This window comes from Rhinopithecus bieti, unplaced genomic scaffold (assembly GCF_001698545.2).
Source record: "Rhinopithecus bieti isolate Rb0 unplaced genomic scaffold, ASM169854v2 scaffold_19969, whole genome shotgun sequence".
Classification (NCBI taxonomy): Eukaryota; Metazoa; Chordata; class Mammalia; order Primates; family Cercopithecidae; genus Rhinopithecus; species Rhinopithecus bieti.
The window spans coordinates 1,040,769-1,066,944 of record NW_016810434.1 but is presented as its reverse complement, the minus strand read 5'-3'; the positions used below and the strand labels follow the sequence as shown (position 1 = coordinate 1,066,944).

At 37.0% G+C, this 26,176-nt stretch overlaps 1 protein-coding gene across 2 annotated transcripts in view; it reads right to left on the bottom strand.

The window, feature by feature from the left end:
- Positions 1-5,066: 5,066 nt before the first annotated feature.
- The window catches only part of PTPN4 (protein tyrosine phosphatase non-receptor type 4), a 235,215-nt gene continuing 214,105 nt past the window's right edge, over positions 5,067-26,176 (bottom strand). The window contains exons 25-27 of one of the 2 annotated variants that reach the window (XM_017891972.1): positions 23,517-23,665; positions 21,154-21,289; positions 5,067-12,916 (exon numbers count right to left, since the gene is read on the bottom strand). In XM_017891972.1, coding sequence (XP_017747461.1) covers positions 12,830-12,916; positions 21,154-21,289; positions 23,517-23,665 — 372 coding nt within the window. In that variant the 3' untranslated portion in view covers positions 5,067-12,829. The remainder of the gene's footprint in view (positions 12,917-21,153; positions 21,290-23,516; positions 23,666-26,176) is intronic. The other variant, XM_017891973.1, reaches the window with a different exon arrangement.

Sequence of the window (26,176 nt, the reverse complement as noted above, 5' to 3'; positions counted from 1 at the left end):
TTACTTGCAAATAGGATAATTTCACTTCTTCCTTTTCTATTTGGGTATCTTTTATTTCTTTTTCTTTCTTTCTTTTTTTTTTTTTGAGACCGAGTCTCGCTCTGTCGCCCAGGCTGGAGTGCAGTGGCGCGATCTCGGCTCACTGCAAGCTCCACCTCCTGGGTTTATGCCATTCTCCTGCCTCAGCCTCCCGAGTAGCTGGGACTACAGGCACCCGCCACCATGCCCAGCTAGTTTTTTGTATTTTTTTAGTAGAGATGGGGTTTCACCATGTTAGCCAGGATGGTCTCGATCTCCTGACCTCGTGATTTGCCCGTCTCGGCCTCCCAAAGTGCTGGGATTACAGGCTTGAGCCACCGCGCCCGGCCTATTTCTTTTTCTTGTGTGATTGTTCTTGCTAGTTCTTCTAGTACTCTGTTGAATAGAACTGGTGAGAGAGGGCCTCCTTGTCCTGTACCAGATCTAATGGAAAATTTTTAGTTTTTTCTCATTTATTTTGATGTTTCCTGTGGGCTTTTCATTAATAGTCTTTTGTATTAGGGAAATTTCCTTCTATACTTGTTTTTTTGAGAGTTCTTATCAAAAATGGATGTTGAGCTTTTATCTTTTTATTCTGTTAATGTGTATCACAGTAACTGATTTACATATGTTAAACCAATTTTGCATCCCAGGGATAAATCCCACTTGGTCAGGGTATATAATCTTTTTGATGTATTTTCAAATTCAGTTTGCTAGTATTTTATTAAAGAATTTTCCATCTGTTTATCAGATATATTAGCCTGTGGTTTTATTATCATGTCTTCATCTGAATTTGGTATCATGGTGATGCTGGTCTCATAAAATGAGTTTGGAGGTATCCTCTCTACTTCTATTTTTTAAAAGAGTGTGGTATTAATTCCTCTTTGAATGTTTGGTAGAATTCAGCCATGAAACCATCTGGTCCTGGGCTTTTTTTGTTAGCAATTGCTACTTCAATTTCCTTATTTGTTAGAGTTCTGTTCAGGCTTTCTATATCTTCTAGATTAAGTCCTGGTAGGTTGTATGTTTCTGGGACTTTATGTCTTCTAGGTTATCCAGTTTGATGGCATATAATTAATTGTTCATAATCATTTATGACCCTTTTTGTTTCTGAGGAATCCATTGTGTATCTTCTATTTATTTATGTGAGACAAGATCTTGCTCTGTTGCCCAGGCCGGAGTGTAGTAGTACTGTCATAGGTCACTGCAGCCTCAACCTCCTGGGCTTAAGTGATCCTCTCACTTCAGCCTCCAAAGTAGCTTGGGACTACAGGCACATGCCACCACACCCGGCTAATTAAAAACATTTTTTTTTTTTTTTTTTTTGTAGAGACAGGGTTTCCCTATATTACCCTGGCTTGTCTCCAACACCTGGCCACAAGTGATCCTCTCACTTTGGACTCCCAAAGTGCTGGGATTACAGGCATGGGCCACCACATCCAGCTGATACAGATTTCCCCAACTTTAAATATGGCATTTCACTGTCTCATGACTTCTGTTGTTTCCAGTAGAAATCTGTTGCTAATCTTATTAAAGATTCCTTCTACCTGATGAGTCTCTTCTCTTTCTGCTTTCAAAATTCTTTGTCTTTGGGTTTTGACAATTTAATGTATCTCACTGTGTGTTGAAGAGAGTTTATCGCATGCTTTGTGTTCATTGAGTTTTCTGGTTTTTGTTTTATTATTATTATTATTATTATTTTTTTTTGAGATGGAGTCTTGCTCTGTTGCCCAGGCTGGAGTGCAGTGGTGCGATCTCGGCTCACTGCAAGCTCCACCTCCTGGGTTCACATCATTCTCCTGCCTCAGCCTCCTGAGTAGCTGAGACTACACGTGCCAGCCACCACGCCCGGCTAATTTTTTGCATTTTTAGTAGAGATGGGGGGGGTCTCACCAGGTTAGCCAGGATGGTCTCGATCTCCTGACCTCGTGATCTGCCCGTCTCGGCCTCCCAAAGTGCTGGGATTACAAGCTTGAGCCACTGCGCCCGGCACATTTATGGTTTTTAAGCTAAAACCAAATGCATATCGGGTTTTTTCCCCTCCTTTAAATGGTTTTTCATTTAATCAAGTACTAGTGGGCGAGGTGGTGGGCGCCTGTAGTCCCAGCTACTTTCGGGAGGCTGAGGCAGGAGAACGGCATGAACCCAGGAGGCGGAGCTTGCAGCGAGCCGAGATCTGGCCACTGCACTCCAGCCTGGGCGACAGAGCGAGACTCTGTCTCAAGAAAAAACAAACAAACAAAAACATAAATGTATATTCATTTGTGATTCTTTTCATGTAGTGCCAAGGCTTTTGTCAACAGGTTTAAGCCTCCTTGTAATCCCTTAGTCTTTCTTGCAAGCAAACCAAAACAAAAAACCTTAAGTGCGTCAACTGTATTTTTGTTAGTCTCTCATAGTTGTCTTGGTCATATCTGTTTTCAATAAATTTAAAAAAATCCTTAGGCTGGGTGTGGTGGTTCAGCACTTTAGGAAGCCAAGGTGCGTGGGTAGATGGGTGGATCACTTGAGCCCAGGAGTTCAAGACCAGCCTGGGCAACATGGTGAAATCCTGTCTCTAAAAAAAAAAATTAGCTGCGTGTAGTGGCACACACCTGTGGTCCCAGCTTCTAAGGAGTCTGAGGTATGAGGATCACTTGAGCCTGGGGGGCAGACATTGCAGTGAGCTAGATCACATCACTGCATTCCAGCCTGGGTAATAGAGCAAGACCTTATCTCAATAATAATAATAATAATAATAGTAATAAATAAAGAAAAATAAAAAAAATCCTTAAAATTTTAATGACTCACATTAAAAGGCTTTCACAAAAGCCCAACCTTCTTTTCACACCCTCACTTCATTGGCTTATGTAATATAGCATTAAGTGACATAATAAAGATAAATTTGTATGCATATGAAAGCACATAAGCACAACTGATTTTAGCAAGCTTACAGCTTAACTGGTGGAACTGGAAGAGCTCTAGCATAATTGAGAGCAGTCAACAAGGCCAGGGAGATCAAAGGGAGAAAGCAGAGTATCAGTCTTCCGAGTTGGTTATTTGGATGGTGGTTAAGAAAGCTTCAGTCACAAATGGAATATGACTAGGAACTAGAGTAAAACCTTTGTAGGTACACACCAAACTCAAAAGTCATCAAGAAGATTGGTATGTTTGTTTATACAAGCATTAAAAATGTCCTCAGATCCCTCCCGTCAGCCCCCAAAACAAAGTCAAAGTACAATGGGTTTTTGCAACATATGACTGACAAATTACTAGTTTCCTTAATTTCCAACATCTCATACAATTAAAATGTCAACCAACCAATATAAAAATGAGGAAAGGCAATCAACAGGAATGTAGTATAAAAAAATAGAAGGGATCAATAAAGCTACTTAGCCTTACAGAAGAAATGAATGTCAAAATATTTCTTCTCTGAGATAAGCAGGTAAATTAAGTTTCATGAAATTCTAATAAGAATGTAGAGAAACAGACATTCTCATATGCTTTGGTAGAAGAGTATAAACTGGTATAATTGTGTCTGAGAACAACTAGACAATATTAATACCTGAAAATGCAGGTGCCCTATGACCTAGCAACCCTACTGCTCAAGTGTATGCTATGCATACACTTGCAACAATTTACAAAAATATTTGTATGATTTTCATTGCAGCTTTGTTTGCATAGCAGAAATGGAAACCATCTAAGTGTCCATTAAGAAATTAAGAGTATAACCATATGATAGAGTACTAGGCAGTGGTGAAAAACAGTAAGATAGATCTGAATATGCTGATATACATATCCTAACATCTGTATATATCCCAAGACGAAAAAACAGACGAAAAAAGCTGTAGAAGAACATACTGCACAACCTTGTTGGCTTTAACAAAATGTGTATGTACACACAAACGGAAGTACACATTTTTACCGCAGAAGAAAATACCAGAAATTGAATAGAGGTTGCCATTGGTTTGAGGAGGCTTTTTTCTTTTTGAGACGGAGTCTTGCTCTGTCGCCCAGGCTGGAGTGCAGTGGCGCGATCTCAGCTCACTGCAAGCTCTGCCTCCAGGGTTCACACCATTCTCCTGCCTCAGCCTCCAGAGTAGCTGGGACTACAGGTGTCCACCACCACGCCTGGCTAATTTTTTTGTATTTTGAGTAGACATGGGGTTTCACCGTGTTAGCCAGGATGGTCTCGATCTCCTGACCTTGTGATCCACCTGCCTCGGCCTCCCAAAGTGCTGGGATTGCAGGCGTGAGCCACCGTGCCTGGCCTGAGGGGGCTTTTCTTAGGTTTGGGCATGGGGAAGAGGATGTCACAACTCATTTTGATCCTCATTATAGTGTTTGAATTATCATGTACATAAGAACAAAGGCATGGCATAATCAAAAATCACCTTTCTGCTTTATTACCTTTTCTCTGGGTACTTTTCTTTCAGAGGAAAAACGGCATATCTAACTGCATTTAGGCAAGCTGACTTCAGGGATAGACGGAGAGTCTTAGGATTATCAGAATAGAGAGTTAGTACTGGGAGAGGAGAGGAGCCAAGCAATGGCCACAATGAAAGAGGAGCTTCTCTTCAGACTTTGTTTTTTTGAGATGGAGTCTTGCTTTGTCGCCAGGCTGGGGTGCAGTGGTGCAATCTCAGCTCACTGCAACCTCCACCTCCCGCGTTCAAGCGATCCTCCTGCCTCAGCCTCCTAAGTAGCTGGGACTACAGGCATGCGCCACCACTCCCAGCTAAATTTTGTATTTTTAGTAGAGACGGGGTTTCTCCATGTTGGTCAGGATGGTCTCGATCTCCTGACCTCATGATCCGCCCGCCTCAGCCTCCCAAAGTGCTGGGATTACAGGCGTGAGCCACTGCACGCGGCCTCTTCAGACACTGTTTAATCCTCTAACTCCCTTTTAGTTCCTCGCCTACTCCCTTTCCTCAAATACAGCCACTATGTGAGTCAGTAACTCCAGAAAACAAATTTTACTCATCATTCTTGATAACGAATTACTAAATAGAACCACTGTTAGAAAAGCCCAGGAAACTCCCATAAAATAATCTTCAAAACTTCTATACTTTAGATTACTAAAGCACATCTTTATTTTGCAATTGAACATTAAGAGTCATAGCTAGAGTTTTGTTTTTTTCATGTTTGTACCTGAACAACTGTTTCTCAAAATGAAATATGGCCAACAAAATATGTGTAACAGCATTTCACATAATATAAATTGCTCTTAAGACTAAAACAGTATTAATGCAAACCAGCATTTTTATCTTGTTTGCTGTATTTGTAATTTTTTTGTACATGAATGGCAGAAATTCTTTTTCACTAAAATTAAGACAAATACACAAGGCCTTTCAAGCATACAGTAAGCTGCAGTGACAAATGCAGAGTGATTTCAAATTATGCAGTGTTGACCAAATTCAAGCTTATACACACTTTAAATAAACCCTTAGCTTCTTTGCCTCAATTATGAGATCATATGGAAAGAGATAGTTTTGTGAAATGGGGGAAAGGTAATCTAAGAAACTAAGGGACCAATTGTTTTGCCACTAGTTTAATAGAATCAAACATGACATGTATAATTGTATTTTAATTATGACATAAGCTAGACTTTTAACTGACTTTCCCCTTCATATTTACAAATAGCACCTGTTACAAGAAAAAAAAATCCCAAATTAAAACACCCTCCACATAGAAATAATTTTAAAACTACTACTTAAAATATCGATAATGCAGATATAGCAAATTATTGGTTCTAAAATTAAGCCTACACTGTAGAGAATAAGGAGTAGCTTTTCTTATTTGAAAAGATTACAACATAGATTACAACTGTAATATCCTGATGCTGGAGAACACTGGGTTGAACAATTTTTATTTTTTTAAGCAGATAAGAGTCTACTGGCAAAAAATAAAAACAGTTTAATGTAAACTGTTTCAGTCTCTTAAATCGTGCCCCTCAACATGTATATAAAGTGTCGGGACTTTTATTCCCTTAAACTTACTTGTGCAGCATCTGCTTCACCCTAGGTACTACGCTGAAAACAAATGGATTTCCAAGTATTCATGGGATGCACAAAAAAATCCAAAGCAGAAATGATAATAAACCAAGCTTAGATGAAACTAGGTGAGAACTCAGAGTCCAGTAACACAGTCAACTGGGTATCCTTTATTGTGCTACATAAATTACAGAAAACTCGCAAAGCTAAGATCACACAAGTTGCCTCTTAAACATCAAATAAGCCATGAAGAGATCATTATATTTAAACTTGCGTCCAATCTGACCTCCAATACTAATTAAAATTTTCCCGTATTTACAAAACCTCTAGGATAATTTTATTTTAAAATGTATAAATTAAGTTGGTGGTCAGCATGAAATAAAGTGCTATTTAAAATTCAAAAAATCAAATTGAGCATTGAAATTTGACCTAATCTTGCCAACTCATCGAAGGATTGGAAAAGACAGGTGCCAGAGAATCCCAGACTTGGATTAAAATTTTCTTACCCACGAAGGCAAATAACTGGAACACTACAATTCAGGAGTAGAAACTAAAAAGCTTCTTTGAATATATGCTAAAATGAGCTCAGCTGTGACTATAGGGGGAAGTACCTAACTGCCGATCTGTGGCGAAAGCATGAACCAGCAGCACCTATTTGGGTCTAAGGGTGTGAGCAGGTCTGTCTCCTCCTCGATGAATTCCTGGGAACAATTTTACTTAGCAATGTGGCATTTAAGCTTGTCACAAGTAATAATTGCTGAATTTTGGAAACGCCCAGGGTTGAGACAGCCTGACACCAATCCTTTCAACAGCTATAGCAAAGTTCATGAAAGAAGAGATGACTTTGTACTTGAGTCCTTCCTTCACAAAGTGTTAAATTAGTGATTGTTAAAAAGTTGGAGAGGGGGAAAGAGTAATAAAAATAACGAAATCCTCACTGAGTCAAGTTTAATGAGTGATAAATACTACCTTTTAAAGAGACTGTTGCACATATTAATCATACCTACAAAGGTAGTTTAAAATGTAGTTTTTGTTCAGCTGAATTAATATAAACTCTTAAGCATATAAGACACCACTGCTACAATTCAGAGTTGAGCCAAGTGGTCTTAACTGCCCAAGACATTGGGAATAAAAAGGCAAAAACCATTTATTGGGTCAGGGGCCGCTGCACATACTCACTGTAATGAATCTCAGGCACAGTTTTCTGGCTTCACAAAAGTCACACCCTCACAACAATGTCCTCATTTGACAAAGCCTGGAAACGTTCTCCATGGTAAACACATGCAGCAACACATTTATTACCTTCACACACAGACACCCTTCCACACTCCAAAAGTCTAGAATTATTTTACACTTAAAAACAGTATGTGCAAATTTTCTGAAAAGTTTCTATTCTAGAGGCAAAGCAAAATGAAAAAGAATGTACATTATATTTGAAATATGCTTCAATAATGATTGCTCGTTTATAATGAAAATTATTTTTCTTCTAAAATTACATTTTGTACAATGAAGTGTAATACTCTTCCCTTTCTTTTCAATCCCTTGCAGACCTTTTTTAAACAAATAGAGTATCCTTAGAATCAAGCCATAATTCTAATGACATTTGAAAGATACATTCATTTTCTTTACAGCATGAAAGACATACAAATATCATTTTATCTCCTTTAAACAATGAAATTAAAGAAGTTAACAGTTTCAACCTTCTGTCCATAGAAAAATATTTTCTATATCCTTTACACAACAAAGGTAGGAAACTCTACAGTGTTTAACTGAAACTTTTATGAGCTTAACAAGGCTTTCAAACATTTTCATTCTTGCACTGAAAATTTTAAAAGGTTTCAGGAAGTTAAACCTTTGAACTTTCCCCTAAAATGGTAGTCTTTAGCTAGCAATATTGCTACTATCTTTTGCTTTGTAAAAATTTTTTAAACTGGTTTACTTATGTATGCACTGAACTAATGCTGATGGATTGCACCCTAGCAGGTATTACTTCTGGTTGCCCATTTAGCTTGGATTACTAAAATAAAAATTATAATGATTACAACTTCAGAAATCAATAGCATACTACAGTAGAAAAACATAAATAGCAGCAAATTTATATGCAAACAGAAGTAACTATGTGATGTCTACTCACAACAAATTAATCAGGACTGTAAAAAAAAGTCTAACTTCTGGCAGACACAGAGATTGCTGTTTGTTTTTTATAACGCTGTAAGACACACTGTAGTAATTGCTGAGAATCAGTTAAGTCTATATGTAATAAAATAGTGTTGATAATGGTTATAGACATGGTAAGTTGAACAAAAAAAAACATACAAATTAGGGATTAATTTATTGGGTTCTTGAAAAAATTGCTGAAATTATCAATTAGCCCTCAAAAATGTTTTAGGATTATGTAATTTCCTTTTTATCTACATAATTCTCTAAGAGTTTTATAAAATGGTTGCTACAACTTGTATTGTGATCACACTGAGACACCAATAAATCTCTGCCAACAGATCAGTAAGTCTGGTATTTGATAAAATTAATCCAGTAGGTTTTAATAACAGTTATTTCACTTGGAGGAAGCACCACAAAAAGAATGATTCCAGCAACTGCAGTCAAGACAGGTGAGCAAATGGGGAAGCAAGCAATGTTAATACCAAGTATTAACTGTGGCAGCTTACATAACGCGCCAGCTCTCATAAAAGCGGGCTGTTGCATAATTTATCTACGTCCTATTACATTATTGAGATGTTTAGTCCAACAAATATTTAGTATACTGTATTTACTATAAGTGACTGAAATGCAAATTCATCTGAACTATAAAGTAACTACCACGAAATAAAAGAGCCTGTAAACATATCCCACATTATTGTGGTATAAACAACTTTGATGAATTCAAAATGACTTTGGCAACCTTACCATCAGAGTATTTTAAATGTTCAAAATACAGATATTAAATAGCACATTGTTATAAACTATTTCCTTCTCTCTTCCTGATAAGATTATAAAACAAGTAATGCTTTATTTACTTCTCTTACATGTTCACATTATGAACATAAATTATTTCATTATAAATGGACATATATTCTAAATCTTAGTTCTACATTTTGAGTGCTTTTAAAAAATTAGTCTTCTAATTGCAGTCTATAATGTTTTCATACTGCATGTGTATCAGTCTAAATACTTTACAAAAGCTTATGCTCTGTCAGGCAGACATGACTAGCCAACTGAGTGGGGGTCCTAATTAGAATCACTTCTGAAACCTGCTTATTTTCTAACTTAAGTGACATCTTTTAAGGTCATCATAGTTATTAAGTGAAAACACTGGCTGACTATGCTTCTCTACTGGAAATAGACAAAAATTCACAAGAATTTATGATATTCACATAGGTTATAATTTATTGAAGTTCCAGTATAATATAGGAATACTAGATAATTAGAAAGCAGATCATGTAAGACCAGACTGCTAAATCAATAATCATTGCTGGACCCTGTTCCCTAATGCCAATAAAAATGGGGTAAGTGAAAACTGGATAACATTTTTCGAGTTCCTTTCAGCTCTCAAGCTGCAGTACTTCTAGTGGAGACAGAAGACAGGAGACTTTTGCTTAAATACTCTAGACCTGATCAGACCCTGCCAGCAGATGATAACCTATAAGATAAAATACTAATTTTCCTCTGTGGGCATCAGCCTTTGTGAAATATACATATAAATAAACACATAAAAGTATCTCTATGTGTGTGTACACATATTTGAAACCTTCCAGCAATTGTCTTAATGTCTTAACATACCTTTGCACAACTGAAGTCAGATTTCATATAATAAATGTTCCCTTTACTCTTGATTAAAATCATCAACCATTCCCCTATCACCTCTTTCTCCTAGCAGACTGTAGAAAGGAAATCATTTCTTAGGCTGTTTACCCTGCCTCTATTTTGAATGGATGCATTGGTTTAACAAATACTCTCAATCTTCTGGTGAATGTAAAGTCTATTCCAAATACTTCTAATCGTATGTACATGGCGCTGACACAAATCAGATGCTCAATAAAACACCTGAAAGGAACATGAAAAAACGATCCTAACTCAGAAAGGGAAGGTTTTCACAAACACTTCTTAGCATTTACAAAATCCACTTGATTAACCACTATTGATTTCCACTTGTCAGAATAAAAGTTAGCACTGCTTTCTTAAGGGTGTCAAGGTGGGAGGTAGGGGTGGCTGGAAGAGTGGGAGGGTAGCTTAGATACAAGAAATTTGGCATTTTATCACACAATGTTACACTGACATGGATGGAGTCTAGAACTACATGGTGTGTGAAAGCTAGTATTATTTCTAGAAACCTATTTAGATTGATATACAGGTTAAAACATTCTTAGATGTAATGGATAAAGTCTTATCTATTAGCATATTCATTTTAAGAAGTTGTAAAGGATAAGTTTAAATTTAAATAAGATCCCAATAAATATGGTTTTAAAAAAGGATCTTTTCTGCACATAAAATAATGACAGTGGGTAGTTCCCAGATGAAAATTCATATGTGAGAAATTTAAATGTAATTCTAAACTTCTAATGATTGGCATTTAAAGACAGGCATTGAAGACTCAAAAAGGCAGCAGTGCTCATTGCCAAGAAATTATTAAACTCACAAGTATAAACAAGGCCCTAAATTAAAGAACATGTCAACCATGACTTTTGTCTCTTTACATCTATACAACGGTATCTTTTGGTCTATGGTTGTCATATTCTGTCCATACAGATAGAACAAATTTTATTTTAAAATTAAGGTGAAAAACTGCCAAAACAGTTATTTAATATGTAGACCCCAACATAATTTTACTTTCGCAGTTTTTATCATGCCATATAGCAGCCTACATTATATTTGTCTGTCTATAGAACAGAATGATCAAATAGATTATAAATTACTTTACTATCTTATATTGTTTTGACTGTGAAGTCAGGAAATAGGTAAGAGAATTTCTCTTCGACTTAAGGTTATGTTTACTTCTCTCTTTAAATAAACTTAAATATTTTAACATTATAATTTATTTGGTATCTTGGCTATTAATGTTTAGGAGCTTAATTTCCTGAAATTTACTATTATGAGTTTTGAATGTTTGAAACGACATCATTTAGACTATACCGAAGATTTAAAATGTGTACTTTTCCCCTCATACTAAATGGCTTTCCAAAATATCTACCATTTGACTCTAAACTTTATCAAGATCTTATAGAAATATTCAGAAACTGCTAGGAAATGCATCTTTTAAAACCGCAATCCACATAATTGTGTAAAATAACATTTGAATAGGTGAGCAAATTTTCACTTTTATCAAACTGGGCAATGTTAAAGTTCTCTCTCTCTGTAGACTTAAAAAAACCTGAAGAGGAAAATATGGGAATTCCCACAGATCCTCCATTAGACTGGACAGTCAAAAGTCTCCTCACTAACGTGCTTATAACTTAATAAGTATACATAAAATGGAATAATTTAATTGTACACAAAAAAACCAAGAAAACTCTCATTTTAGTTATTGAGTGATTTACACTTAAGAAATAAGTCAATAATGTTTCATTCTTTGAAGAATCCCAATCAATATATCAATGCGAACAAAGCTTGATATTAACTGAAATAAGTGCTAAAGAATAATATTTTAGTTATGGATATGAATAAATCACAATTATTTGCTTAGAGTATCAATATGTTTAACATTAATGTGCATGTTAGATGTCTTCCTAAAGTTAGGGATGAAATAAATATGAAATTTGAAGCATAAAGCATCTTTTAAAGTTGAGCTGCTAAACTGTAACCTCTCAGTCCCTCAAGTAAAGGAATGTGCAGATTTTGAACAATTCCATAGCAGCAGTGCGCACTCAGTAGAACACAAATTATCTTTGCTTCTTACAGCAAATCACAAGTACTGAGTAAGAAACAGGATTTCCTTACCCTTCTTTGACTGTATAACACTCAATATAGCTGTTTTTTAAAATGTGAACTTATTCAAAATGCATAAAAATATAAGAATGTACAATATACATATATACCTCCTAGTGGGGTCAACTGAGTGCCTTTTCGTTAGACATACAAGGACGTCTCAAGGCACTTAAGGGGTTAAGACACAATGCATGCATTCTTTTACATCAAGTATGTGAAATCACATGATTTGGAATAAGCCAACCTTATGATAAATATAAGTTACATTATTAAATCCAAGAGAATTTGTAGATTCATATTTATATTTTCTATAAGATGCTGGTAAATGGACAATGTGCAGCATTTCCTGGGAACAGCAAATTCCACCTTTCTTCTTCTGAGCAGCAGGCAGGTCTCTACAGGGGTGTGCAGGGAGAAACGTGCTGCATCCATAGGCAGTGTATTGGCTAATATTAAGAATGATATTGCTAATATTTTAAAAATAAAATCTGGTAATCAGTATAGTAAGTACGCAAACCACTGCAAAAGACCAGAGCTGACTCCTGATGTTTACTTCTTTTTGCTTTCATGATACAGGTGTATAACAGAGATGATGAGAATTTTGAGCCTTGTTTGTGGCAATTCTACCAAAAGGGGATTGCATGGCACCACTACAAAATTTCATAAATTACCCTGAACATACTCAGTTATTTACTATTTGTTCGGAGCAAAGCATGAAACAGTCTTCAAATACATGAGTTATAGATTTTGAAAGAGTGACATTTTTTAAAACATAAAGTGCAACAGTGCTGAAGTTTTCAAAGTTTTTTTGAGTTCTTCATTTTTTTTTGTAAAATGCCATTTCCTGCGAGCAGCATTATGGCACAGTGAACATAAGGGAAAGCAGTTTTCCAACACATATCCCAGATTTTTCTGCTTTCTTATTTATTTGATGATGTTGTTAAGGGTTTAACAAAGCCTTCTTCATAAACTTTCAAAATAGCTTCACATACAAATCTGTATTGACTCTGAAAAATAAAATATAAAAAACAGAATTGATCAGAAAAGTCAGAAAACTGCCCTCTTCCCCACAAAAAGACAAACATCTCATGTGGCTTGCTTACTTCAAAATAAAAAATAAAACTGCATAAAGATACCACTTTTCACTAACAGTCTAGACTGATTAAAAAATAAAGTTTGGCAATATATTTTATTGGCAAAACTCACTTATATGTTGTTGGTAGGGATGTTAAAATACTGCAGCCTCTATAAAGGGGAATTTGGCAGTATATAACAAAATTAACCTAATTTACCTCTTAACCCAGCAATCCCACTTCTAAGAATCTATCCAAAAAATAAACCAGAAAAAGAAACTGAAAACACATATCCACAAGCGAGGCTATTCATTGCCTATTTATAACACAAAAGGTGGAAACAATTTAATTGCCATCAACAGGGACCAGGTGACTACTGTACATTCTCACAGTGGAATACCAGCTAGTTGGGAAGAAAAGGGATAAAAGTCTACAAACTATAGAGTAGGTTATTTTATTAAGTAAAAAAAAGCAAGGTAGGTAAAGTACATGTAATATATTATATTACCTTTATAAAAGAAAGGGAGGAAAATACAAATATCTATGTCGGTATATGTCAAGAAAAAAAAAACAATGGAAGAATAAATTATTTTAAAAATAGTTTCTTATAAAGGGATGGAGGGAAAAGGGAGCAGGAGAGGGACAGAGATTAGCCTTCATTAAATATACCTTCCTTCTTTTTAGATTTATACTTTGGAATAATGTAAATATAGCATATAATTACAAAAATTTTTAAATCTCTAAGAATTGACAATATCATGAAACTCATCAATGTGTGTATCTAGTTGATGACAACCACATAGAGGAGAACTATTTGAAGGGACATTTTCTTTTGAGACGGAGTCTCACTCTGTCACCCAGGCTAGAGTGCAATGGCACAGTCTCAACTTATTGCAAACCTCAGCCTCCCAGGTTCAAGAGATTCTCCCGCCTCAGCCTCCGGAGTAGCTGAGATTACAGGCACCTGCCATCATGCCCGGCTAATTTTTATACTTTCGTAGAGATAGGGTTTCACCATGTTGGCCAGGCTGGTCTTGAACTCCTGATCTCAGGTGATCCCCGCCTGCGTTGGCCTCTCAAAGTGCTGGGATTACAGGTGTGAGCCACCGCACCCGGCCCTAAAGGGACTTTAAAACAGTAATTTGACTGACGATGGTGGCTTGTGCCTGTAATAAAAGCACTTCCATAGGTCAAGGTGGGAGCATCACTTGTGGTCAGGAATTCAAGACCAGCATGGGCAACATGGCAAGACCCTGTGTCTACAAAAAAAGAAAAAAAAATTAAATGGGTGCTGTGGCATGTGCCTGTAGTCCTAAGATACTTGGGAGGTGGAGACGGGAGGAACATTTGAGCCAAGGAGGTTGAGGCTGCGATGAGTGATGATCACACTACTGCATACCAGCCTGGAAAGACAGCAAGACTCTTGTCTCAAAAATACTGCAAACAAACAAACAAACAAACAAACAAATAAACAACTCAGTAATTTGACTGAATATCTGTGGGAGAATATACTCAAAGGGCAAAAAGAGTTGTGAAAAAAAGGAAAACTCTTTTTATTAGCCATGCTGTTTATAGTGGTAGTGTTGTTATTTTGAAACAGTTGTGTCATTCTAAGTCTTTCACTGCTAATATTGTAGAGAACCAGTATTCTTGTTAAAGAAGATGTAAAAGAAGCTAAGTAAAAACACTGTGGTCCTGAATTTGTATTGGAAGCATAAACATTAACCTGTGATAAATGTATTTTCCTAGTTGTGCAATTTAACATTTTGAGAGACAAAAATTAACCCAAGCAAATAAAAGTCCTTAGTGCCCTTAGGTTGGTGCCTAAAATAGTTTCTCAATACACAGAATCACGCTTCTTGGAGAAACTACTGATTCTAAATCAGGGGCACAAGGTGTATAAGCTGGGCCTGGACATATTTTCTGATAGTAACAAAGCTATCAAAGTTACCAGGGTCTCGACAAAAGGGCTCAGAAGCCAAGCTGAACAGGTTCCCACTGGCCAAAAATAGGACAATTTGGGTGTCATTAAGAAAAATAACTACAGGCCAGGCACGGTGGCTCACCTGAGGTCAAGAGTTCAAGATCAGCCTGACCAACATGGAGAAACCCCATCTTTACTAAAAACAAAATTAGCCGGGCCTGGTTGTGGGCACCTGCAATCCCAGCTACTCAGGAGGCTAAGGTAGGAGAATTGCTTGAACCTGGGAGGCAGAGGTTGCAGTGAGCCAAGATGGATTACGCTCCAGCCTGGGCACCAAGAGCGAACTCGTCTCAAAAAAAACCCAAAAACCAAAAACAAAAAACTACAATGGGTTGAAACACATCAACTATGTTTAAATCCTTGATTTCAAAATAATACCCAAACAAAAGTTAAGCCATCACCCTTGGAGGAAGCTAGTAAATGATTCATTATATTGAAAGCTTGTAGATAAACGGAAAGAATCAAATGTTTTTCTTGCCTTCCCTACACATGCTATACCACTTGCTAACCGAATAGTAGATATGAAGTTTCTCTTTAAAGAAGTAGTCCAGCTAATACAGACAGAATGATAGAATTAGAATATCATTATTTTGCAAATCTAATGAATTAATGAATGCAGGGATTGATTGCTCAAGGGTGATAACTTCACAAAAAGAAAGACAATCAGACATTGTGTGCTTTTGAAGAAAGAATATGTGACCTAAGATGCTCAAGCCATACATGTATCACTTTTAGGAAACACAGAGAACACCACCTTGAGGACGTAAACTGGCAAAATTCACGCCGTTGGAAATACATTGTAAATAACCTGATTCGTTTATTAAATAAATTACCAAAAAAAAAAGACAAGATATGAAGGAGGAAGCTTTCAATTAAAAGAGATTAAGAGACATATAAACCAATCAAAACGTGTAGACTATATCTGAATTCTGTTTTAAACAAATTATAAAACAAAACCAAAAGCCCATGTGTTCTATGATCCAGGAATTCCTCTTCTAGGTGTATACCTGAAAGAAATGAAAGCAGGGCCTCAAAGAGATCTTTATACATCCATATTCTTAGCAGCATTATTCACAATAGGCAAAAGGCAAAAGCAACCCTGTCCACTGATAGATAGATAAATGAATAAAGAAAATGTGGTATGTTCACTCTTAGAAAGGAAAGAAATTCTGACTTATGCTACAACTTTGATGAATCTTGAGGTCATTAATCTAAGTGAAATAAGTCAGTAAGAAAAAGACAAATACATGAATTTACTTACATAAAGTATCTAGAGTAGTCAAACTCAAAGAAACAGAAAGTAGAATGGTGGTTACCAAGGGCTGAGGGGAGGAGAAAAATGGGAGTTTTTTAATGGGTACAGTTTTGGTTTTGCAAGAAATTGCAAATTGGTTGCAAAAAAATGTAAGTATAATCAACACTACTAAACTGTATATTTAAAAATGGTTGAGCTGGTAAATTTTATGTTATGTATATTTTGCTATAATTGAAATCTTTTTAAAAATCCTATTATGTAAGAATATAGATATAAGATCTCAAGAAAATGCAAGCAAACCAAATCAAGCAATATATAAAAAGCATTACATACTATGTCCAAGTGAGATTTATCTCAGGAATGCAAGGTCAACTTAACACCTAAAAATCAATGTAATATACCACCTTAATAGAATAAAAGACCAAAAACCACATGATATCTCAGACGCAGGAAAAGCACTTAACAAAACTGAACACACTTTCAGGATGAAAACACTCAATGAACAAGTAACAAAGGGATCTTCTTCAACTTGATAAAGGGCATTTATAAACAATCCATGGCTAATATGATAATTAGTGAAAATCCAAAAACTTTCCCTCTAAGATTAGGAAGAAGACAAGTGTTTTGGTCTCATCACTTCTATTCAACATTGTCCTGGAGGTTCTATCCAGGATACTTATAAAAGAAAGACAAAGAAAAAGGAAAGAGGCATCTAGACTGGAGAGAAGTAATTTATCTCTATTTGCAAATGACATGATGACATGATCCTGTCAATACAAAATCTTAAGAAATTCACTCTCTCACACACAAAACTATTGGTTAATAAAGTAAACAATTCCATTTACAATAGCACCAAAACACACTAAAATACTGAGAAATAAGTTTAAATAAATGCAAGACTTGCATGCTGAAAACTACAATTAAAATTAAAGAATACCTAACTAAACAGAAAGACCATCCTGTGTTCATGCTTTGAAAGATGTAATATCACTATTAGAACAATACTTCCCGATTTGATCTAGAGATTCAACCCAATCCCTGTGAACATTCTGGCTGCCGTCTTTTTTTGTTTGTTTGTTTGTTTTTCCAGAAAGAATAAACTTATTCAAAATTCATATGAAAATGCAAGGGACACAGAACAGCTAAATCAAGCCGGAAAATGAAAAAGAGTTACGGATTTACATTTCTTGATTTTAAATTTTACAACAAAGCTACACTAATGATGACAGTGTAGTACTAGCATAGGAAGAGATACAGATCAATGGAATAGAATTAAAAGTCTAGAAATAAGCCCTTACATTTGTGGTCAACTGATTTTTGACAAGAGCCCTGAGACAATTCAACAGGAAAGAACAGTCATTTTAACAAATGGTGCTCGGACAAGTGGGTAACCACATGCAAGAGTTAAGTTGGAACCCTATCTCAAACCACACACAATAATTAACTCAAAATGGATCAGTCTTAAATGCGAGAGCTACAACTATAAAACTTGTAGACTCATTGATGGGTTAGGTAATAATTTCTCATCTATGATACCAAAAGCATAAGTGATAAAGGAAAAACAGATAAACCAGACTTCATCAAATTCAAAACTTCTGTGCACCAACTATTATAATCAAGAAAACAAAAAGAGAAAATGGAAGCAAATATTTGCAAAACAAAGATCTGATCAGAAGCTTTTATCCTGAAAATATAAAAAAAAACTTACAACTCGACAATAAAATGACAGCCAAATTCAAAAACAGGCAAAAGATTTGAACAGTTCTCCAAAAAATATATACAAATAAATAGCTAATTATCACATGAAAAGATGCTTAACATCATTAGTGATATGGTTTAGCTAGCTGTGTGTCCTCACCCAAATCTCATGTCAAATAGTAATTCCCAGTGTTGGAGGAAAGGCCTTGTGGGAGATGACTGAATAATGGGGGCAGACCTCCTCCTTTCTGTTCTCGTGGTAAGAGTTCTCTACAAGACCTGGTTGTCTGAAAGTAGGCAGCACCTCCTGCTTCTTTCTCTCTGTCTCTCTCCTGCGGGCCATGTGAAGACATGCTTGCTTCCCCTTTGCCTTCCCCCATGATTGTAAGTTTCCTGAGGCCTCCCAGTCACACTTCCTGTACAGCCTGGGGCACTGTGAGTCAATTAAGCCTCTTTTCTTTATAAATTACCCAGTCTCAGGTGTTTATTTACAGCAGTGTGAAAACAGACTAATACAATTAGTTATCAGGGAAATGCAAAACAAATTCACAATGAGATACTACTTCATACCCAGCAGGATAGAGAGTAACACGTGTTGATGATGATGTGAAGAAAACAAAATCCTCATACACTGCTGGAGGAACTGCAAAATGGTACAGAAAATTTGGAAACATCTGGCAGTTCCTCAAAAGGTTAATCAGAATGAAAACATGACCTGGCAACTCCACTCCTGGGTATAACCAAGATAAATGAAAACGCATGTTCACATAAAAATTCATGGCAGCATGACTCATAACAGCCAAAAAGTGGATACAAACCAAATAAATGTCCATCAACAGATTAACGGATGATCAAAATGTGGCAAAAATCCTTACAATGAAATATTATTGAACAATAAAAAGGAATGACTTTAATGATACATACTGCAGTACAGATAAACCTTTAAATATGCTACTTAAAAGAAGCCAGTTAGAAAAGACCAAACTATGATCTCATTCATATAAAAGGTCCAGAATAGGCAAATCTATGGAGAAAGAAAGTAGACTGGTGATTGCCTAGGTGTGAGGCTGGGGGTTGGGGGAGGTTAGAGAGGGTATGAGGGGAAACGGGAATAATTGTTAATGAGCTTGGATTTTTTTTTGGGTGGGTATGAAGATGTTTTAAAAATTATATAGCCGGGTGTGGTGGCTCACGCCTGTAATCCTAGCACTTTGGGAGGCCAAGGTGCGTGGCTCACCTGAGGTCAGGAGTTCAAGACCAGCCTGGCCAACATGGAGAGACCCTGTCTCTACTAAAAATACAAAAATTAGCTGGGCATGGTGGCGGGTGCCTGTAATCCCAGCTACTCGGGAGGCTGAGGCATGAGAATTGTTTGAACCCGGAAGGCGGAAGTTGCACTGAGCCAAGATCATGCCATTGCACTCCAGCCTGGGCAACAAGAGCGAAACTCTATCTCAAAAATTAAAAAATAAATAAAAATTATACAGTAGCGATGGTTGCAAGCCTCTGTAATACACAAAACCCACTGAATTGTACATTTTAAGCGGCTGAATTTTATGGTATGTGAATTGTATTTTAATAAAGCTGTTATAAATTTAAAAGGACGGTTTTTAGGAAACAACTAGAAATTTAAACTGGTAATTTGATAATATTAAGAAATTGATTACAGTTCGGCGTGATAATGGTACTGTGTTTTTATTTAAAAGGAAAATCAATCCTTATCCTTTAGAGATACACACTAAAATATTATGAACAAAATGATATATCTAAGATTTGCTTCAAATACAGGGAAAGTGAACAGCTATACAGATGAAACAACATGGCAAATGTGGGATCTGAGTATAAACATGATATTCATTATATTGTCTATGTTTGAAATTTTCTGTAATTAGAAACCAGGCTGGGCATGGTGACTTGTGCCTGTAATCCCAACACTTTGGGAGACTGAGGTGGCAGGACAGCTTGAACCCAGGAGTTCAAGACCAGCCTAAGCAACATAGTGAGATCCCTCTCTACAAAAAATAAAAAAATCAGCCCAATGTGGTGGCTCATGCCAGTAGTCCCAGCAGAGGTGGGAGCATTGTTAAGCTTGGGAGGCTGAGGCTGCAGTGAGTTATGATCACACCCCTGCATGCCAGCCTGGGCAACAGAGTGAGACTCTTGCCTCACAAAACAAGAACAAAAAAATTATAGGCACTTACTGGATCACACAGGTTAATTTCCTTCAGGTAACCTATTCCACCAACAATGCTATTATTTCACAATGGCTTAATCAGTACAAAAGATAATTTTAACACTAAAATTCCATGATTCCTCTTTTGGCTCCCAAAGCATAATTAACACTCAGTGTAGAATACACTAAAAAGTACCTTAATTTCTGTAATTTTTGCTGTGGCAATGTAAGTTCTTTTTTTTTTTTTTTTTGAGAGTCTTGCTCTGTTGCCCAGGCTGGAGTACAGTGGCACGATCTTGGCTCACTGCAAGCTCCGCCTCCCAGGTTCACGCCATTCTCCTGCCTCAGCCTCCCAAGTAGCTGGGACTACAGCTGCCCACCACCACGCCCGGCTAATTTTTTTTGTATTTTTAGTAGAGATGGGGTTTCACCGTGTTAGCCAGGACGGTCTCGATCTCCTGACCTTGTGATCTGCCCGACACGGCCTCCAAAAGTGCTGGGATTACAGGCGTGAGCCACCACGCCTGGCTGCTACAATGTAAGTTCTTATGTAAAAAGAAAAACAATTTCACCACAGCTATTTCACAGAAAGCAGGTCTATCAAGATTCTCCAGTTCAGGGATACTATCATTCTCAGCATTCCACTTGACTAAATAATACAAAACAAGTTCCTCTGCGCCTATTTAAACACTCAAGATTTAATATGCCAGGCAACTTGCATGTTAGCAAAACTTTTTCTGTAAAAGGCCAGATATTAAATATTTTAGAAATAGCAGGCTTTATGGTACTGTTGCAACTTCTAAAATCTGCAGCTATAATATCAAAGTAGGCATAGACAAATGAGCATGGCTGTGTTCCACTAAAATTTTATTTACAAAAACAAGTGACAGGCCAGATTTGACTAGTGGGCAGTAGTTTGCTTACCCCTGTGCTAGAGGTTATTTGACCATGGCAAGGAATTGAAAAGATAAAAAAGGATAAAAATGTGATTTAGAATACACGTTGGTAACAAAAATCATCATGTTAAGAATATACACTTGTATATGAAGTGCAGTACTCACAGGTGTTTGGATCATCATGGCTCGTTGATCTCTCATTGTTCTTACAATATCTAGTGGATAAACTGGCTGATTGCATTCAATGAGACACATGGCTGTTTCCATAGTAATAAGAACCCCAGTTCTTCCGATTCCAGCACTAAAAAAGACAAATATAGGCAAGATCTTACTGATACTATTCTGTTACACTATTTGTGGCTTTTGTGCATAGAACTGAATTATAATATAGAAGAACAATATCATTTTAATATTTTATATTATAAAAGTAGGAAGCCAAATATAGAATATTTTGAAAACAGAGAAAAAAAAATGCACTTCCTCATTTAATATTAATTAAATGTTCTGTACCTTCCATCTACCACATTAGTTAGAAAATACTATTTTAAAGGAGTTAAATTTCAGTTTTTAAAATCTGAATAAGGAATAGAAGCTTACTGGAGCAACTCCTCTTTAAAATTCAAAATGATAGAATGACAATAATAAGCCATCAATAAATGCACAAAAGACAACAATATTTTACACTCAAATATATCTTTTTTTTTTTGAGACGGAATCTCACTCACGCCCAGGCTGGAGTGTAGTGGTGAGATCTCCGCTCACTGCAACCTCTACTTCCTGGGCTCAAGCGATTCTCCTGCCTCAGCCTCTCCAGTAGCTGGGATTACAGATGTGCGCCACCATGCCTGGCTAATATTTTTTGTATTTTTAGCAGACACGGGGTTTCAACATGTTTGTCAGGCTGGTCTCGAACTCCGGACCTCAGGTGATCTGCCTGTCTCAGCCCCCAAAGTGCTGGGATTCCAGGCGTGGGCCACCACTCCCGGTCTCATTTTAAATAAAATTTAAATTAAATTTTACCACTGAGATAGCCAAAAACAACTTTTTAACTTCTAATCTGTGAACATGAATGTAGTAGTTATCAGGGACTTGGCATATAAAATGGTGTTTCACCATTCTTGCTACTTTACCTCCCAAATTTTGGTCTATAATCTGTTTTGATGATTTGAAACTCTACTCTTAAAATGTGTTGGAAAGTTTAAGGATAAAGAGATACCTCAATATAGCCTCTGAATAAATCACTTAACAAAGGTGGCCATAATAGGGAGGGAACAACTGTCTCTTAATCTCTGGATCAGTAGCAGTAAAGCCTGGAGTCACCGTATTTGGCCCTTTGAGGGCAGAAGGGGACCTTGGTCTCAAAGAAAGAAAGAGTAGCCTGCTGTTTACTTAAAGCTTTTAGAAGTAGCATATCCTTTGGTAGGGTCACTTCAAGAGAGGTAGGAGTACTCAATGAATGTCCTAAGACGAGCCATAGGCAAGGAAGAAGGAAGGGAATCTAAATATTAGGCTATAACCTAATGCCTAAGCCACTGTCTGAATGTGTCCCATAAAATTCCTACGTTAAAACTTAATCACCAATGTGATAATATTAGGAGGTGGAACTGGTGAGGCATGCTGGCTCACGCCTATAATCCCAGCACTTTGGGAGGCCGAAGTAGATCCGTGGATCCCTTGAGCCCAGGAGCTCCCAGCCTGGGCAACATGGCAAAAATCCACCTTTACAAAAAAATACAAAAATTAGCCAGGTTTCGGGGTGCATCTGTACTTCCAGCTACTCGGGGAGGGGGTGGGGGCTGAGGCAGGATGACCACTTGAGCCTGGGAGACAGAGGTTACAGTGAGCTGTGATCATGCCATTGCACTCCAGCCTGTGTGACAGTGTGAGACTCCAACTCAAAAAGAAAAGAAAAGGTGGGACCCTTTGGAGGTGATTAAGTCATGAGGGCTGATGGGATTAGAGCCCTTATAAAACGACTTTAGAGAGTGGGTTCGCCCCTTCTGTCCCTTCTAGCATGTGGGGAAACAGTATTCGTCCCGTCCAGAGAATGACACAACAAACTGTCATAATGGAAGCAGAGAGCAGCCCTCATTAGACCCTCAGGAGAACCTGTGTGTACCCTGATCTTGAACTTCCCAGCCTCCAGAAGTATAACAAATGCATTTCTGTTCCTTTTAAATTACCCAGTCTCAAATATTTTGTTACATAGCACAAATGCACTAAGACAGCCCACAGTACTGTATTTCATAAAATCTATTGTAAATTGTTAAGACCAATTTCAGAGGTGTCACAATACGAAAAGGAGGAGCATCTAAGAATCAGTGCAATCAGTATTATTTTTATGTCTTATAATAAAGTTACTGCCAATCAGATGTTAGAACATATCTTTTGCCTTCTACCTTCAGAGCATAGCTCTGAGTTCTAATTATCACAGTGACAATAACAACATAAGGACAAAATAGGTACTCTCTTTTAAAAATGACATATCTGTTCATCTATACATTCATAAAAGATGGAAAACAGAATACCTGCAATGGACAACAACGGGTTCTTCCTTGCCAGCCCTCTTGTTTCGTACATGACAAACAAAATCTAGAAAGTCACTGGAATCATCAGGGACTCCATGGTCAGGCCAGGCTATGTACTGGATCTGAGTGAGTGGACGGCTTTCATTTTTCTAAGAACAAATGAAAAATTATGCACCTTGACGTATGCATTATTTAAATTGTCCCTATAAACCTCCTAAAAGTAATCAGGAAAGAAGGGAGGGGGAGATGATAGAAAACTAAACACAGCTTGCAGCACACTTAGCATTGATCACTAGGTCAGCTGTTCTCTGACCCGCTTCCTCATAGTTGTGTGGTGCCTGCTGCCTCAATGCCAGAGACCCCATTAACAAGATTATAGTTCCCCTTAACTGTTCTACAGATAACAACTTGGGACATTATGAAACGTTAAATTTCCCCTTTGAGATGTTCTTTTGGGTCCTGCAGACCAATGAAACTAGTGACTCAGTTGGTCTAAAGGACCCTGAGATAAGCTAACTCACCAAAGAATGCAGTTTCTACCTCCGGATGATTTCATCCACCTTATCCCAACCAATCAACGACCTTAATTTCCCAGCCCCTTGCTCTCCACCATCCCCTTCAAAACCCCATCCCAGATCTCATCTCCTCGGGGAGATGATTTGAGGGTCTCCTCCCATCTCCTTGCTCAGTACCCGGTGATCATTAAACTCTTTATCTGCTGCATCCCTGCTGTCTCAGTGTATTGGTCTGTTATTGCACAGCAGGAATATGAACCTGTTGGTACTACGACATTATCTTTAAAATATATTCATGTCATTGGAATTTTAGAAGGAAAGCAAAACCAACTGCTCCTCTTCTCCGCCAAAAGTTATGTATAAACTCATTAGAATGCAAAATTTCAACAAAAGGGAAAGAAACTATTTTATAGAAATAGTTGTATCCATTTAAGTATTGGCTAATTACATTACTACTCTTTTATAACTCAATTTCTATATGTGTAAAGTATTTTAAAATGATAATCAAGTACATAGGTAGAAACAAATTAAGAACCAGAGAAATGCTTAAAGAAAACTAATGAATTCTTGGGTGAGCAAAAATGGTAAAGTAAAAAACATTTTTTGTGAACAAAGCTGAACTAATCCTCATACAATGCAGACGAAATTATGGAAATCAGAAGAATAAAATCTCAAGATAAATGTATATTAAAAGTTGGAGTTAATAAAAACACAAAGTCAAATTGTGAGATTAATTCTTTTTGGAGAGCCAAGGTTGGTATAATGGAGACAGTAAGAGTACTGGGTTTAGATACATCTTGGTTCAAATCTTGACTCTGCCAGTTACGGCATTCGATGTTTCAGAAAATAATTTCCTTCAACCGAAAAATGAAATAACATCTATACTTTAAAGCATCAGTCTTATGCTAAAAAGACTCCATGAGAGGACCTGTAAATCACCCAATCAGCTACTTGGCACCACATGCTCAATAAACGGTTGCTACAGTCATTCAATACTATGATTATAACTATGGTTATTGCCATTTACACTAGAGAGAGCTTCCTGAAAAGTAAAAGGTATTCAAGACTTGAGTTAATATCTGCTATCATTAATCCATCCATGTATGTATTTATCTATGGGAACAAACTTATTTTCCCAATAACGTTTGGCTCAAACTTTAGAAACTAACTCATGTCTTAGTTCTAATGTACTCAGGGTGTGTAAAGAAAAGCCACTATGGTACATAAAACTGTCATGGATAATCTACAGGTGGAGTATAAGACTATGCTAAAGATAGACTTTATTTTATATAAACATACATAGCCTATCTTTCATTATCTATTTGAGAAAACGAAGAAATGTCGTATTGGCTTGACCTGTTACATTAGACCATGAGCTACACAGTATATGTCCCCAAACCCTAAATTCATTCTGATGGACTCTAGCCCATAAAATATTGATAAACATACATAGCCTATCTTTCATTATCTATTTGAGAAAACGAAGAAATGTCGTATTGGCTTGACCTGTTACATTAGACCATGAGCTACACAGTATATGTCCCCAAACCCTAAATTCATTCTGATGGACTCTAGCCCATAAAATATTGAAATTTTAAAATTCTTGTAATTTTAGCTTCATTCAACGCCAGATTCCTTTTCTATAAATTAGCACAACTTCTGGCTTCTTCCCTTTTAGTGAGTAAGGCTCTGTCTCTCCGGTTTCCTTTAATCATGCTCTTGGGGTTGGAGGGGAGTTCTCATTTCCAAAGGCTTGACCATTGATAGGATAGTCCTGGGCACTCATAGCTTGGGCTATTTGCTCTTCTCTAGCAGTTATTTTCTTATTTTAGTCCCTTTCAAAACCAAAAGTAGTTGGCAGGGGCATATCTAGCTGCAGGCAGAGAAAGTAGGGTGCACTGTCTCTAGCAGCCTTACAGAACTGGCAGCATGATGCTCTCCACATACATGTTCCAATTGGGATACTGAGCCATCATTTATTAATCAGTTTCAATTGAAGCCAAGGGGACTGACTCAGGCAGAATTAAGAGCTGGCAATTAGAAATCTACACCCCATCTGCTGTCAGAAGGTCCTGGTTACAACCTTTTCCTTCTTAATACATAGGGGACTGTGAAGTTGCTCTCCTCTACGCTTTTAAAAAAGGA